Source organism: Apteryx mantelli, chromosome 2, assembly GCF_036417845.1.
Source record: "Apteryx mantelli isolate bAptMan1 chromosome 2, bAptMan1.hap1, whole genome shotgun sequence".
Lineage (NCBI taxonomy): Eukaryota > Metazoa > Chordata > Aves > Apterygiformes > Apterygidae > Apteryx > Apteryx mantelli.
Window position 1 is genome coordinate 139,207,347 of NC_089979.1, and position 14,767 is coordinate 139,222,113.

Here is a 14,767-nt window from a genome sequence, read left to right on the forward strand (position 1 = left end):
GTTCATAAACTGGATGGTGTGTCTTCAGTTTAGCAGGCAAAGATGTAGGACAAAAATAAGCTTTTCTTTGTGGCCACAGTTTTAACATGTGCGTCATAAGGAGGGTCCTAGAATATCAAAATCTGTTCCCTCAAGCACCACCAAACATCTAAACTGTTTCTTGAGCAACCCACAGAAGGAATAAGTAGAAAAACAAAAGGTTCACTTGCCAAATATTAGTTCTTTAAATTGCACATGAATACACGTACTGTATCCTTACTCTACCTATGAGAAAATACCTGAGACCCCTTTTCATTCACCTTGGAATAAGAGTAGCACTCAAGTTCAAATCAGCAATAAAATGGTAATCTGTGACATACTGTAGTAAGTAATGACATCAGTAATTTCATCAGTGGTGAGGTATTACCTTGTCAAAATATAATTTTCTGTCCTACAGGGGGCTGTTTAGTGATGTACCAACCAGATGCTGACAGGTCATGTAACCCACCGTGCAGTCAACCCCACGCTTACTGTAGTGAGGTATGTGCTACTGCATTGGAGCAGAAAACACCCCCAGGAGTTCCTCCCACACATCTCTTTGCATTACAAAGGTCGCACCAACAAAAGTATTCTCAGAAACTTTACTAGTCATTATTTTGTTAAAATCATCCTCAGAACGTTTTCTGCCTTTCCATGAAATGTTGAAACATCAGTGTTGATTCAGTAAGATCCTGCATAAAAATATATGAAGAGGTGTATTCTCCAGGCTAGCACTCATCAAAACAGTCTTCTCTTCCAGTCATCCATGTTGATATGATTTATAGCTCTTGGAAAACTGTGTTTTTCTGCTACACAGTGTCAAACACTTGTTCCCTACAGACTAGGACATGCAGTTGTGAAGATGGATACACTGAAGTCATGTCCTCGAATGGCACACTCGAACAATGCACGCTCATCCCAGTGGTGGTGATCCCCACCATGGAGGACAAAAAGGGAGATGTGAAAACCAGTCGAGCTGTGAACCCCACCCAGCCCTCCAGTAACCAGTCAGGACGAGGAAGGACCTGGTTTCTGCAGCCTTTTGGGCCAGGTGAAGTCATGCGATGAGCAGTTCTTAATGCTAAGTACTGCTGCAGGGGCTGGCATTTACATTTTTGTGATGCCAAGGAAGAAAAGCAAAGTCCTTAAGTGTTCATTTAAGAAGACAGTCATCTGCCCCAATTAAAACAAAGGAAGAGGCATAAGTAAACACCCACCCTTCTCTGCTACTCCATCAGTATATTTAATGAAATCTTGTATTACAGAAGATTTCCTTTTAGTCACTGCTACTTGTTAAAATTCACAGAAGCTAGCTGAAATGTGACCTTAGAAGGGAGTTGACTGCAAACGTGCAAGCCAGGATATTAGATTATGCTATCTGAACCAATAATACAGCCAAAAGAGTAAAAAGGTAGCACTGAAATCTGTGAGGGATGCTTAAAATTTGCAATCATGGTATAAATTGCAAGGAAACAGTTGGTGTAGATATGCTAATGTTTTTCTGCCATACCCATATTTAAACTAATTCATGTTAGACAAGAGCTAACTGTAATCATGATATTCAGTGCAGGCATGCTCTAAGTCACTATAGGCAACCCTTGCGCTTATGACTGACCAATTTCTCTACAGCTGAGCAAGCACTTGTGTGCAGGGCTGGTAAGACATATAGCACAAGACAGTTATCCCATTAAAAAGAATTGATAAAGTTCATCATGTAATCAGATTTCAGTAAATATTTCCTGATACTATTAAACATTGACATAAATAAAACTACGTTTCAGTAACAAAATAATTTCACAGAAAGAGATATGATGTTTTCACAAAAAGTTAATAGTATCCAGAGATCAATAGTATCAGTTGGTTATCTTCTTACGGATCTTCTAAATCACATAGAGCTGAATATTCTAACAAATATTAGAGATCATTTTAAGTGTCTTATAGTTTTCATATCTTTCTAAAGCTTTTATGAATGTTTTAAATCTAAAAATGGAAAATATTATCTTCACATGCTTAATCCCTGAAATGGTGCAAAGCTGAGAACTACAGCAATACTTTTTAATAAGCAAATTAAATCATGTTCAGGTTAGAAATACTTATGTAAGATCCCATTAGCTCTACATAGTATTTGCTGTTACTTGTACTGTGATACAATATTTGAATCCTGCAGTGAAATGGTCTTTCCTCCAATTAGTTAATACTTTCATCCACAATAAAAAAGAAAACTAAGCTGTTCCACTCTTCCTTTTTTTAAAAAATAGCATCTTACCAAATATGTTGTCATTTATTTATATCTCTGCCTAAAAATGCCAGAGGTCAGATTGTAGTAGTCAGAGTACCAACAATAAACAAATATCAGGCAGTTGCCATTAACTATTCAGAAATGTGGATGTTCATGTCACCTCAGACAGTTGTGGGTTTGTTGTTTTTTTTTTAAAGGAAACAGTTGAGAGGTTTTATGAAACTTGACCAATTTTTCAGTAACTCCTAATTTTATTTAGGATGGAAACATAGCACAATAAAAACAATGGTATTTTGTAGAACTAATACTCTTTCCAGTGAAAGTGTGAGCAAATATGGAAGAAAGCAAACATTTTGCACTGCGGATGAGATTAAGGACTGATTGTTTCCACTCCAGGACTGGGTAACCATTGGAAAGATTCTCCTTTCTCCTTTATTCCATTCCTCAGAGTTTCTAAGTCTGACTTTAAAATAATTCTTTCACCACCTTAAATAATACTGCAGTTCTGGAAAGGAAGGTATTTAAACCAGGTGTCCTCTTCAGGTGTCCTTGCTAAAGTAATACCCAAACAGCTGTGTTTGAGATGCTATTCCCTTGTATATTTAGAAAAATAGCTATCCAGAGGGAATTCAGAGTATCTGAATGAGGTGCCTGAAGATTGGTAGTATGAGTTAATATAGTTCTCTGCTTTGACAAAAAAGATAAATCCATACAAAAGGTAATGCCAGTCCTTTTTTCAAGGAAAGAACACTATTTTAAAACAAGCAAAACAAAAAAACCCTAACTTTCCCCTGTGTAAATAAGCCAAAGAGGAAAGACAATAACCTGTTTAGCAGTAATGAAGTCTGAATTATCATCATTCAGATATTTGTTATGTCAGGTCAAATCCATCTTTTGCTTCTATCCATCTTTAATGGATCAGTTATTTCAACGCTAAAAGTTATAATGTTTCATTAGATGAATTGATGTAACAAAGCTAAAATGTTTTTATATTAATTAGCTTTGAGCAAGTTGTCCACGTGACTGCAAGACTTTGGATTGTTAGAGAACAGAAAGCCTGAACTTAACTGTGCAGTGTTAGAGAAGGCTGTGGTGAATATGAACAAAATCAGTCCAACTAATTTGCTTTACTATCAAGTTGTAGAAGCATCAACTGCATTGATAATGCCTTTTTGTTTCTACAGAGCTATTGGGAAGCAGCATGTGTTTGGTCAGAAGTGCAAACATTTAGCTGTGTTTGCTTAGCATGGTATTGAAAGTAACACATGACATTTTGTAAGAGGCTAGGAAATGACTTCATGAGATAATAATTTTGTCCCTTGTAAATGAAATATTCAGGTTTTTTATTAAGTTTTCATTGACAAGGAAGTGTAAAAAGGCTAGCTAGCCTCTTGAAAAAGAATGTTGTCAGTTATCAGTTTAGAAATGTTAAAACGAGTCAAATAAAAGTAGCGTGAGTCAAATAACATGCGCTGGTCTCAGGTTATGAAATGCTTATTTTGGGGTTCAGAGCAAAACCCCAGAGAAAGTCACACCGGCTCTTCCCTCTTTTTTCCTGGGATTAGCGAGTGCATCTAGGATCAAGGCAAACAGGAGAGTGGAATATATACCTCAGACTGCAGGGACACTGTTCTAAAAAATAAGAAAATGAGGAAAAACAGACACTAAAGGTATCTAAAAACAGAGAAGTAAGTAGCAGCAAAAGTGAAAAGACTAGGCAGATTGATTTGCCAGAGCTAAAACCGAAACACTGTCTGCGTTTTGTGGGGAGCTGCGTTCCTGCCGTGCTGCCTCTGCCCCGTGGTGCCCTGCTCCTCTGGGATTATCGGGACTTTGGAGAGCAGCACATATGCGCAGGGAAAATAAAACCCGAGTGAGCGCAGCTCCTCTCTTAGCAGGGCTCCTCGGGAGAACTCACTGCTCAGAAAGCCTGGAGAGTGTGTAAAACACAAGCTCCTACACAGTTATTTAGTAGTATCTACTCCTATTAAGCTATAATCATGCTGTTGAAGGTATGTATTTGGGATTTTAAAGTATTTCTTTTAGAAATTTTAGAACTAATTTTAGAACTAATAATTCAACAAGACTAACTCAAACACTACTGACTAACATTCGTTCCTTTTAGATGGGAGGCTGAAGACCTGGGTTTATGGTGTAGCTGCTGGTGCATTTGTTTTACTCATCTTTATTGTTTCTATGATCTATCTAGCCTGGTGAGTTCTTTAATTATTTACAAACAAGCAGTCACACACAGACTGTAATGCAAGCATTTACATATGCAGCAACAGAAACTGCAGGCAGTTCTTCTATGAACTGCAGTGTTTAAATTTCCACATCCTGTTGCCAAAGCTCAGGTTAGTGGCTGAAAACTTCTTACAGATATGGGCTATCTTAGTGTATGGATTATTTTTGCTCAATTTATGTCTGTTAATGACTGCATCCCATGATAATTTCATCACAGCTGCATCCCGATGCAGAGAGGAAGGGAAAGAATGAAATTTAGTGGCTAAGCAAGTCGGATTTGGTATTTGAAGGGCTACAGAGATACACAAAGAAGAAAAGGCTGGAAACTTTCTCATGTTTTTCGTACAAGAAATACTGTTTTGTTGAAAAACATCTTGTATTAGAAAGCAATAATTTTTTTTGTAAGAACACATCACTTTTGATAATGTTCTTACTCAAGTTTTTTGGGTCCAATTTGGAATTTCTGATCCAAATGACAGGGCAGATCATACATATCCTGAACAAGGATCCTTAATCATCAGGCTATACTGCAATAGTAGGCATCTAGGGGGGGAGGATTTTTATTTTATTTTATTTATTTATTTATTTATTTTGGTAAACTTTACCCACAGCCTCAGTTCTGTCTAAGTAAGGAACAAAATATTTTATTTTTTAAGGGAAAAAAAAACTATTAGCCTGACAACACCGTGAATTCTTTGGACTGGAATCTGTGGCCACTGCAAGCCCCTGAAACAACTGTTCTAGGAACATAGGTTTAGATTTTGACACCTAAGTTTCTCTCCGAGAGAAACTTTTTGAGCAAAGGTGAGGAGAAATGCTAATATTATACTCTAAAAGAAGATGAGTACTACTAAAGAGTATATATTCTATCTAAAGGTAAAAAAAAAAGTGCAAACAGACTTTTTCCTTTGGTTTGGTAGTTTTTTAAAACTATGTGAAATGGATTGGAAATACTGCTGAATTAAAGTTAACCCCAACCTGTTTACAATTCGTTTGATTATAATGTCTAAAATTAACCTTAGTCATTTTGGCAAGTAGAGTGAGATACACTAACAAAAAGGATGCTACCCAAGATGGATCTCTAATGGGGGGACCCTTGATGTGTCAAGAGAGGTTAAGACCTAAGTTACATAATTAAAAAAAAAACAAAACTGTTTGTGATTTTGATACACCGTATTCCACTACAGGTTCTATTTTTTTCTACAACGAGTGATCTTGCAGGATTATCCATCTCCTGCCAAGGATTTCATCAAGTCACATCAGTACTGTAACAGTCTGTTTCTCAACAATTGAGCTTGAATTGGTGTTGCTTTGGGTTGTTAAAGAGAGAATTACAGATCAAAGCGAAGTTTTCAGGCGTAGAGCTTGAACCTAACCAACAATCAAATCCATTAGTTTAAACTAAACAGTAGGTTTTCATTTAAGAATGAAATCCATACCTTTTATGTTATTAGTCTATTGTTCTTTTTACAAATTATCTTATTGTTTCAGCAAAAAGCCAAAGAAGCCCCAGCGAAGGCAGAACAACCGACTGAAACCGTTAACCTTGGCTTATGATGGAGATGCAGATATGTAAAATATAACTTCCCATGGTGACAAATGGAATCTAAATTATTGGATCAAAATCAGAAGGTATCCAAAGCCACAAGGATTTGCTATGGAGTGGATTAAGTGTTTTGACTTTTCTTTTTTGTAACTGCACCACAGATAAAGAAGGATGGATTTCATAATGCCTACGGATATTCAAGGTATTATTGCTTTACTTTAGACCATCAACACTGAGAATCCTGGCAGAATCACTTTAATAGACACTGCAGTTGGAGATATTTGCAGTCTTTCCTCAATCTTACAAAACTATAAGCACCACTTCTGTCTCCAGTACGCTGTAGCTGACATAGTTTTGAAAGCCCCTGCAACATTAACCAAGTATAATCAGTACAGCATGAAGAGTTTGTACCAAGCTGTCTATGACTCTTTATATTCAAGCCTAACATATATACTCAGTTGAACCATATGTATTACTCTGTCAGATTATATACTTGTTAAAGAGCATTTTAGTGCTTAGTAAAATATTAACTTTTAACTGAGATTAACCCACTGAGCAAGTTCAACAGTTTGGCAATTGATAACTCATGTTAACCTGCATTTCAGAGGGCAATGACTCACTTGCAAAATTCTTTCCTGTTATCACTCCAAAGTATAAATGCCTCAGCTATACATCAAGAAGGGAGGCATTCTCAGATTCCGTATTTTCTAGCGGTTACTGTCTGGAAAAATAATACCCATTGTAAATGTTACAATATGTTTCTACTTTCTCTAACTCAAACTGTTGCCTGCATCTTTTTTGCTACATGTAAGGCAAATTTTTGCACTATATTAGTGCAGCATGATATGCACTTAACTAGTATTGCCATAGAAACTGCCTCTGTTCACAAAGGATGATGATGTATCTTGTGCAAGGAGTGTCAAGGAGACAGGTCTTAAATACTGAAGAGAGTAGAGTTCAGTTTGGACTGCACTTGGATGGGATCGGCTAATGACGTGTACTGTATACACTGTTTCTCATCACCGCAGCCATTTGTAGTCTATATCATGGCAGTAATACAAGTGTCTAGTTTCTTGCCCCATCTACCTATACAAATATAGATTGTCCTGCTGGTTTCTAATTGTACTTTGAAGGCTGTTTATGACTAGATTTTTTATATTTGTTAACTTTGTTAAAAAAAGAAAAAGAAAAAGAAAAGTGATTGCCCTAATCTTGAGTGACATATTTATCTGAAAAGGTATTCTGATTGTTTGCTCAACTAAAAGAAAAGCTTTTTGCTATTTTTATTTCACTAGTGAAAGCATTTTCACTGTCGTCGACAGTGCAAAACTCAGAACCCTTTTGTCTTTTCTAATTAAGATAATTGGATAGACTCTTTACTTTTAATTGTTCTGCTCAACTCTTGAGTGTACTGGCAAGTAAAGAATACGATCAATACTTCAGCTGTTTTAATAGTCATAACTTTTTTTTAAAAACTCTGTTAACCTCTTCCATGCTTATGGCTTGTTGGTGTTACGCTTCCACCATGAAGCACGTTGACTTGCCATTGTATCTGCCTGCCTGTTACGAAGGGGATTCATGGCCTGAGAAGAGTTATTCTCACAAAATGGCTTCTACGTATGTGACTGTGCCACTACTAAGCAATACAATTACAAAACTTTATCAGGCAACCTCTCAAAAATAATTGTTATGTAAAGTTCAGTATTAGGTTCTCAGGTCTTTTTTATAACCTAAACCATTTCTGCCTATTCATCACAATATTTGCTCAAGAAGCACCAGTTTTTGCACATTAAAGAAAACTGTAGCTTTTGCAAACTTTGGCCCACTGTAACCAATGTAATCAATGTAATCCACTGTAATCAATGACAAGACTCTCACTGACATCAGTGGGTTACATCAGTCCTTAAACATACCTATCCTTGTTCCATCTAAAATAATTCTTAGAATCAATGTGCATTTTGCACAATGTTAAGAGAGATTGTGGTCCTAATTTGACCTAGCTAATTTATATTAGCAGTATGGTGTTACAGCATAAAGAAAATGATCTTCCTTCCACTGCACAGGTATTCACCTGAATGGGAATGATAAGCAAAGGAAAAAAATAGTAACAAGCTTTTGTACAGGTTAAATTTCTCACTTTATACCTTGATTCTGCAACAGCTGGTGAAGTGCCATGGCCCCCTACTGCAGCAGTGGTTCATTCACGTATGTGTTGCAGCACTGGGGGCTTCAGTCTGGCATCACTTGGTAAAGATCCGGAGAAAAAAACAAATCTTCAAAGTTCTTGAGTAGGAAACAACAAAAACCTAGTTGATTCCTATTTAATCAGACATACAAAAATAAGGTGGAAAAGTTTAAAGTTTTTAAAAATTATATGTATCATGTGGCAATCATGATTTCTGTACTTTAAAAAGTCTGATTCTGGGTTGTCCAATAGTGTTGGACCAATATCAGTTGAGGGAACAGGGTTTCTTTCATTGGTAACAAATCATCATTATACTGGCAGGTCTTGGACACTCTTGTCTAGTTCTTGCCTTGAAGATTATTATGCCCTAAATGTCAGAATTTAATAACTCGAGGGTTATTAAGGTATACCCTCTCCTGTTTCTCGCTGTGTAAAAATGACAAATGAAGAAAGGGATAAAAGTTTAAGAATGTTTGGCCTTTGCAATCCATGCAAGTAATTTAATAAGTATTACATTTTATAGCTGGTCAGTGAATTGTGGAGGTGCGCATCCACATCGTACTTGTGCTGCATCTAAAATCTAGAATGCATTTTTTAAAAACAAAGTGCACAGAAATTTGAAGCCAGAATGGCTTCTCTCTTTATCAAGAAAAGATTATTAGGCTATAAGGAGGGCTGACGTAGTATGTAAAGCTAAAAGTTGCAAAGGTGGTTAAGCCTTTTAGCACTGAAACAGTAATAAATAATAGGGTAAGTATCAGTATAGAGTGAAAAGTATTTGCTTTAAAAATCAGAGTGCTTCTTCAAATCCAGTGCCTAAAGCAGCCACTACTGTAGATTGTTAATTTGTGAAAGTAACGTTTCCAGTGATCAATAAACCATGCAGAAAATAGCAAAGTAAGCATTTTCCTGTTGATGTGGTGGTTTGTAATTTCCTTTTTAAATCTGTAGTTTCTAGATGACTGTGTCTGCTTTGAGTCCTGGAGCGGTTCCTTTTCAAAGCTTTGGTGCTCCTGCACAAGCTTGTTTATATCTGGTATAAAGCACCAATTCTGAAACTCCCTTCCTCCTGCCAAAATGTAAAGTCCATTTTCCAATATTACAATCTGAAGTGACCAATTTAAAAATTCTGTGTATAAATCACTGTAAAATATACCTTGAGTAAAATGGAAATCTGTCTTTTTACCTTTATGTAAATTGTGCTCACCCAAAGTTAAGAGTTTATTTTGCCTAACTTAATTTACTTAAATATTTATTTTGTAGAACAAGGAGGCAGCTCTCTGAGGAATGTTTACCTTTTTTTTGTTAACGTTAATTTGTAATCGTGTAATGCATTTTTATTTTTTAAATTATGTATATTTCTTTTTTTAATGCACAAAATGTTTACGTACAACTACTGCAAATTTGTGTATATTGTCACTAAGCTTTATTCAGTTAATACAGATGATGTGAAAATGTAACAAGTCTTACATTTTCATATGGGTTATTTTTACATAACTGATGTATTGCTGACAATAAATATAAACACAAAATCATTTCATGTCTCTGTTTTTAACTGATGTATTATAATAATCTGGTTAGAATAACAAAAGCCAGGTCCCTAGAATATGATCACCCTTTAAATATTCTCTTTTTGTGAAAGAAATCAGAAAACCTACTCTTTTTAAAAATTGATATTTCTCTTTGAAAAGAGAAATGTGTATTAGTTACTATTAAAGCCCATTCCTACTGTCCTTGTTGACTTAAAAGTTTACAATGCATATTTACTCAATGTATAAATAATTCAATAAGTAAATTGCAATACCAATTCTCTTCCTTAATTGCCATTTTTAGGTCAGGAAAAAGAAACCATTTGTTGAGAATAGGGGGTAGATCTTAGTTTCACTAAAAGACAGCTATTGACTTCCATGAAGCTGAAGTTGTTCCTCTACAAGGAGGGACAGAGAGTAAAATCTGCCCTTCTCCCCCTCAAATATGCAAACATGGCCAATAAAATTGTCATTTACATCCTAGTTGTTGAATACCCAAATACACCCTAATTTCTTCTCAAATCAAAACATTGTGCTTGATTAACTAGGAAAATAAGTGACTCCACATTTTTCTCAAAACTGCTTCTGTTCTATTTCTGTGTTCTCCAGTAAAATCCAAATTTTTCATGTCACTTTCCACAGCATATATTTACACAGCAGTTCAAGGGGTTTTGTCGGATTTTAATAGTTATTACCTTCCCAGTATTCCAGGCTAACCCTTAAAATTTTAAGCACAATTTCAGAGTACAAAAGTCTGATTTTAGAGGCAGTTCAGGATTTTCAAAAGTGTCCACTACCTACGTTACTTTGTTCTGCTGAAGTCTACAGTAAAACAACAGAAGCATTAGATTTTTCTTTCCACCTGTAATTTAAAGTTTTGGAACATTTAAAGCTGTATTCTTCAATACCAGCAGAATTCTACAAGCAGTTAAAAAATACTTGAAAGATGAAAATTAAAATTCCCCTTTAAACTCCATGGAAAAGAATTACCTATTGTATGCTAATGAAGATCATAAGGTCTTCACATTCAGTAAAAAATAACTAATATTAAGACTTTTTGGCATTAGTTGAAAGACTTCTAGTGTAATGGCTTAAAGACTGGGAAATGCCTTCTTTATTAGAAAATATATTAGTAGAGCACAATTTTTCAGTACAAGTGTAATGAAAGGAGTTAAGTACAGAGGTAAATCAAGAGAGGCTCAGATAAGCCCTGTAAATATTTTAGCCTCCTAGTAATGTAAAGATCTGCAGTATGAAGGCTGGGCAATTATCCTGCTGAAACAGTAAGGAGCTTAAGCAGCCGTTCAGGAACTGTCTGGCATCACTAATCACAATTTGGCTGCAGAAAAGGTTCAGGCTCGTTCACCCTGGAGAAAAGATGACTGAGAGGGGACCTAACTGCAGTCTTTCTCTACAGAAAACAGAGGGAGGGTCTAGAGAAGATGGCACCAATCTCTTCTCAGAGGCACAGGCAGCAAAAGGACAAGAGGTCACAGGCACAGGCTGCCCTTCGGGAAATTCCAGCTGGGCTTCGGGAGAGAAGCAAATTCATCATGCAAGTGGTGAAGCACTGGAGCAGGCAGCCCAGCAAGGCTGCAACGTCTCTCTCTGTGGAGAGAGTCCGAGCTCAGCTGGACAAGGGCTAGAGCAACCTGATCTAATGTCAAAGGCTGCCTTGCTTTTCCCAGGAGGTTTGACCTCCATAGGTCCCTTCCGATCTAAGTTTTATCTATGATTTTATGATGAATTATTTATAGATATTCTGGCATTGTCTGCTGTGCTAACAGTTGGCCATTCAATAAAATGCTTTTTTCATAACATATTGAGATGGAAGCTTAGCACCACTGGATGGATGTGGAGTTGCTAGTTTAAATATTTCAGTCCTTGTGGCAACTATTTACAGCTTCCAAAAGCCTATGTTTGGCTCATTCCTGCTTTCTGACACTTGTCTTTTGAAGTCAGACATGTGTCATATTACTGCATCTGAATAGTCTTGAGATTACTTGGAGGCAGATCATTCATATCCTTGGCAAAGAAAATTGGGCTAGAGATGATTCATTCAATTTCTTGTCGATAACTGCTTGAAATGACCTATTGCAAAAATCATGTTGCTAGCCAAAACTAACCCAGTTAGATAACTTTTTGGCCAACAAACGAGCGTATTGCATAATATACATTTCTGCCACACCAGTATTTCAATTTACTTTGGAGGGTAAAAGCAAGAGTTTGACCACAAGTGCTCTTTCTTACATTTATAACTAAAGACACTCAAGGCAATCACCTGATGTCTCTTCTGTTCTGAGCATCACTCTGTTGGATTCACTAGTGCAGCACTGCTTAGAAGAGATGTCAAAGAGTAGGTGGCACTTACTTACCTTTTCAGGGTCTTGGAAGATGTTTGTTGTGATTCCAGCATGGAGCCAGGCTGCCATCCTGTTGCCTCTTCACTGCTTCCTCAAGCATTCAGCTGCCTTGGCTTTTGCTGAGAAGTGGAGAATGGTTTCTGGTTAGCAATCATTAATACTTTTCTATTTCTGTCTATTTGACTGTCCATATTTAATACAGTTTCTTTTCACACAATTAAAATGGCCTTTGCAGCTGTCCCTGAAGTATTTTGCAATCTGAGGGTTGCTGTATTTTTCATAGTCCTCATCTCAGTAGGGTGTCTTCTGACAGTGAAATGAGGGGGGTTCCCTTTAGTGAAAATAGGAGTGTTTTCTGCAGAAAGTACTGCAGAGTGCACAAATGCTAGTAATATAGATTTGTCAGTCTGATTGAACCACTTTTTCCAAACAGCTTGTAAACGGTTTCAGTGAAGTTTGAGTGGTGGCCATTGTGGGGATCATCTTTCCCAAAACTTGTAGCTATAAAGGCCAGTGTAATGACCATCCTATCAAACTACTTTTAGAAATATTTTTGACTCATGTCACTGAAATTACTTTCAAGATGCTTTACAAAAGCAATGTAATATCTCACAGGTTTTAAATTAATCATCTGAGCCATGAAGACAAAGTCAATTTTTGGCACACTAATGTTTACAATGATCATCTAAGAGCATATGGGGTAAATAGTGATGTGAAGTTTGGATAAGGGGAAAAAAAGTAATTCTAATTTTTTTTCCTTCCCTTAACAGTAGTAAAAACAAATAAAATGCCTACCTGTACACACCAAACTGTGACTTCAGCCTCATCTATGAATTCTTGCCAGCACTGTTCCTTGAGATGCATATATGTAAACAGAAATATAATTTGAATCCATGACCAGAATTTAGTTAACTGTTCTGAGAATGTATATTCACCATTTGTTGGCTCGCCAGTATTGACAGATAATGTTTAATGCACTGCATCAGAACCCCCCCCCCCAAGAAGCCCCCAAAACTCAGCCCAGACTAATTTATACCACCCGAACTCACAGAAAGAATATCAAATCTATGACAGAAAAACAAAGTAAGGGTGTCAAGTACCATATTGTATCTTGCTTTCATACTCTAGACCTGATTTGCTTAACAACTTTCTTCCTATGCCCCCATTGTGTCTGGGTGCTTGGAGCAGATGGCAGGTTTCATCTTTACCTGGGACTTTTCTGATTTGCACTGATTGCTGTCATAGCCTTAATTCTCTTTCATTGTGGCTACTCACTCTCAAGTACGTTTGACAACAGTAGTTACAAAGTGACAACTTAGAGATATTTCAAGGCTTGCTAGCAAATACAAAAATATGCATACCTAAAATGTGATTTAGAGACTGAAATCCTTTGTTCCCTCTCATCGTTCAACCAAAAGTGCAGATATGTATGTGGAAACCTTGAAGATATAGCTAATTCTACATACTTCAGGTTCAATCACATCATTCTATTGCTGTTACTTTAAACTTTTATCTACTGTTCCCTTGTTATACTTGTTTTGTGTTAATTTGATTGTAAATTCAAAGTAAGGGCTGTCTCTTCCGTGTGTACAATTTTACCAGAATGGCGAACTCCCTCCCTGGAAACCTGACTGTGATAGGATAATAAACAGTGATTAGCACAACTTTAAATACTCAATATCTATTATTCTTCCAAGAATTCTGGGAGGCGAGCTTGGTGGACTGCCCTAGTCACTGAGAGAGATTTTTCCCTGGACCAACCTCCTCTCCCATTCTTCTGATCTCAGGAGTTCACAGCATGACAGCATGACATAATATTCCAGAATAGTTGTCTCCAGCATTTCTAAAAGATGACAAGATCTGAAATTCTACAATACCCTTAAAAAGTGTGTAACTGTAACATATTGAACTGCTCTTGACACATTGCTGGACTCTTGATGAGTAACTGAAAGACCCTGCAATCCAGTGGGATAAGTTGCTCTGAGTTATGGCACCAAAGCTCTCCTGCAATGTGTAATAAGTGTTAGCTACTTAAGCAATGGGTTCACAACAGCCAGCGAGCCAAATGTGCAGCTGCCTGAAGTAGACCATAGGAAATGCCTAGGAGATGGTCTCTCTTCTCAAGGATGTCAGCTCCCATCTCCAGGGCCAGACGGGGGGAAAAAGTATTTCCACTCAAGATTCTCAGCCACAAAATCACTCATATAATTAAGTACCTAACTTCATCTCTTTTCATGGGGAATAACAAGACTAAAACACTCCTCCTATTCAGTATTGAAGAATAATAATGTTCAGTCCCAAACCTGCTCCATTTCAACCAGAGCGCAGAGCCTATATTATGTACACTCTCTTCTTGCCCTAACTGGATTTTTCTACAAGGATGAGTTTTTGCTGAAATCATTCTTGTCAAACAGGCTCAGTCAGGCACTGAGCTGCTAAAACTAGTTATTAGTCCCCAAAGCATAAACTACTAGTTATTTAATACTGGCCACATGACCCACTGGCAAAAAAAACCCCCAATATGTCCTGTGGAAAGCATGACTTCCAGGCTAGTCTGAAAATTTGAAAGAAAAATAAAGTTTTACCAGCTCAACGTTAGCTGCTATTTTAAGCATTTTGTCGCTATTGTCCTCAGAGCTCTGT

General features: G+C 36.9%; 1 protein-coding gene across 1 annotated transcript in view; it reads left to right on the top strand.

The window, feature by feature from the left end:
* Window positions 1-6,077, top strand: part of THSD7A (thrombospondin type 1 domain containing 7A) — a 208,828-nt gene extending 202,751 nt beyond the window's left edge. The window contains exons 26-29 of the mRNA XM_013941489.2: window positions 437-519; window positions 859-1,069; window positions 4,383-4,470; window positions 5,993-6,077. Of these exons, the coding sequence (XP_013796943.2) occupies window positions 437-519; window positions 859-1,069; window positions 4,383-4,470; window positions 5,993-6,077 (467 nt within the window). The remainder of the gene's footprint in view (window positions 1-436; window positions 520-858; window positions 1,070-4,382; window positions 4,471-5,992) is intronic.
* Window positions 6,078-14,767: the final 8,690 nt, after the last annotated feature.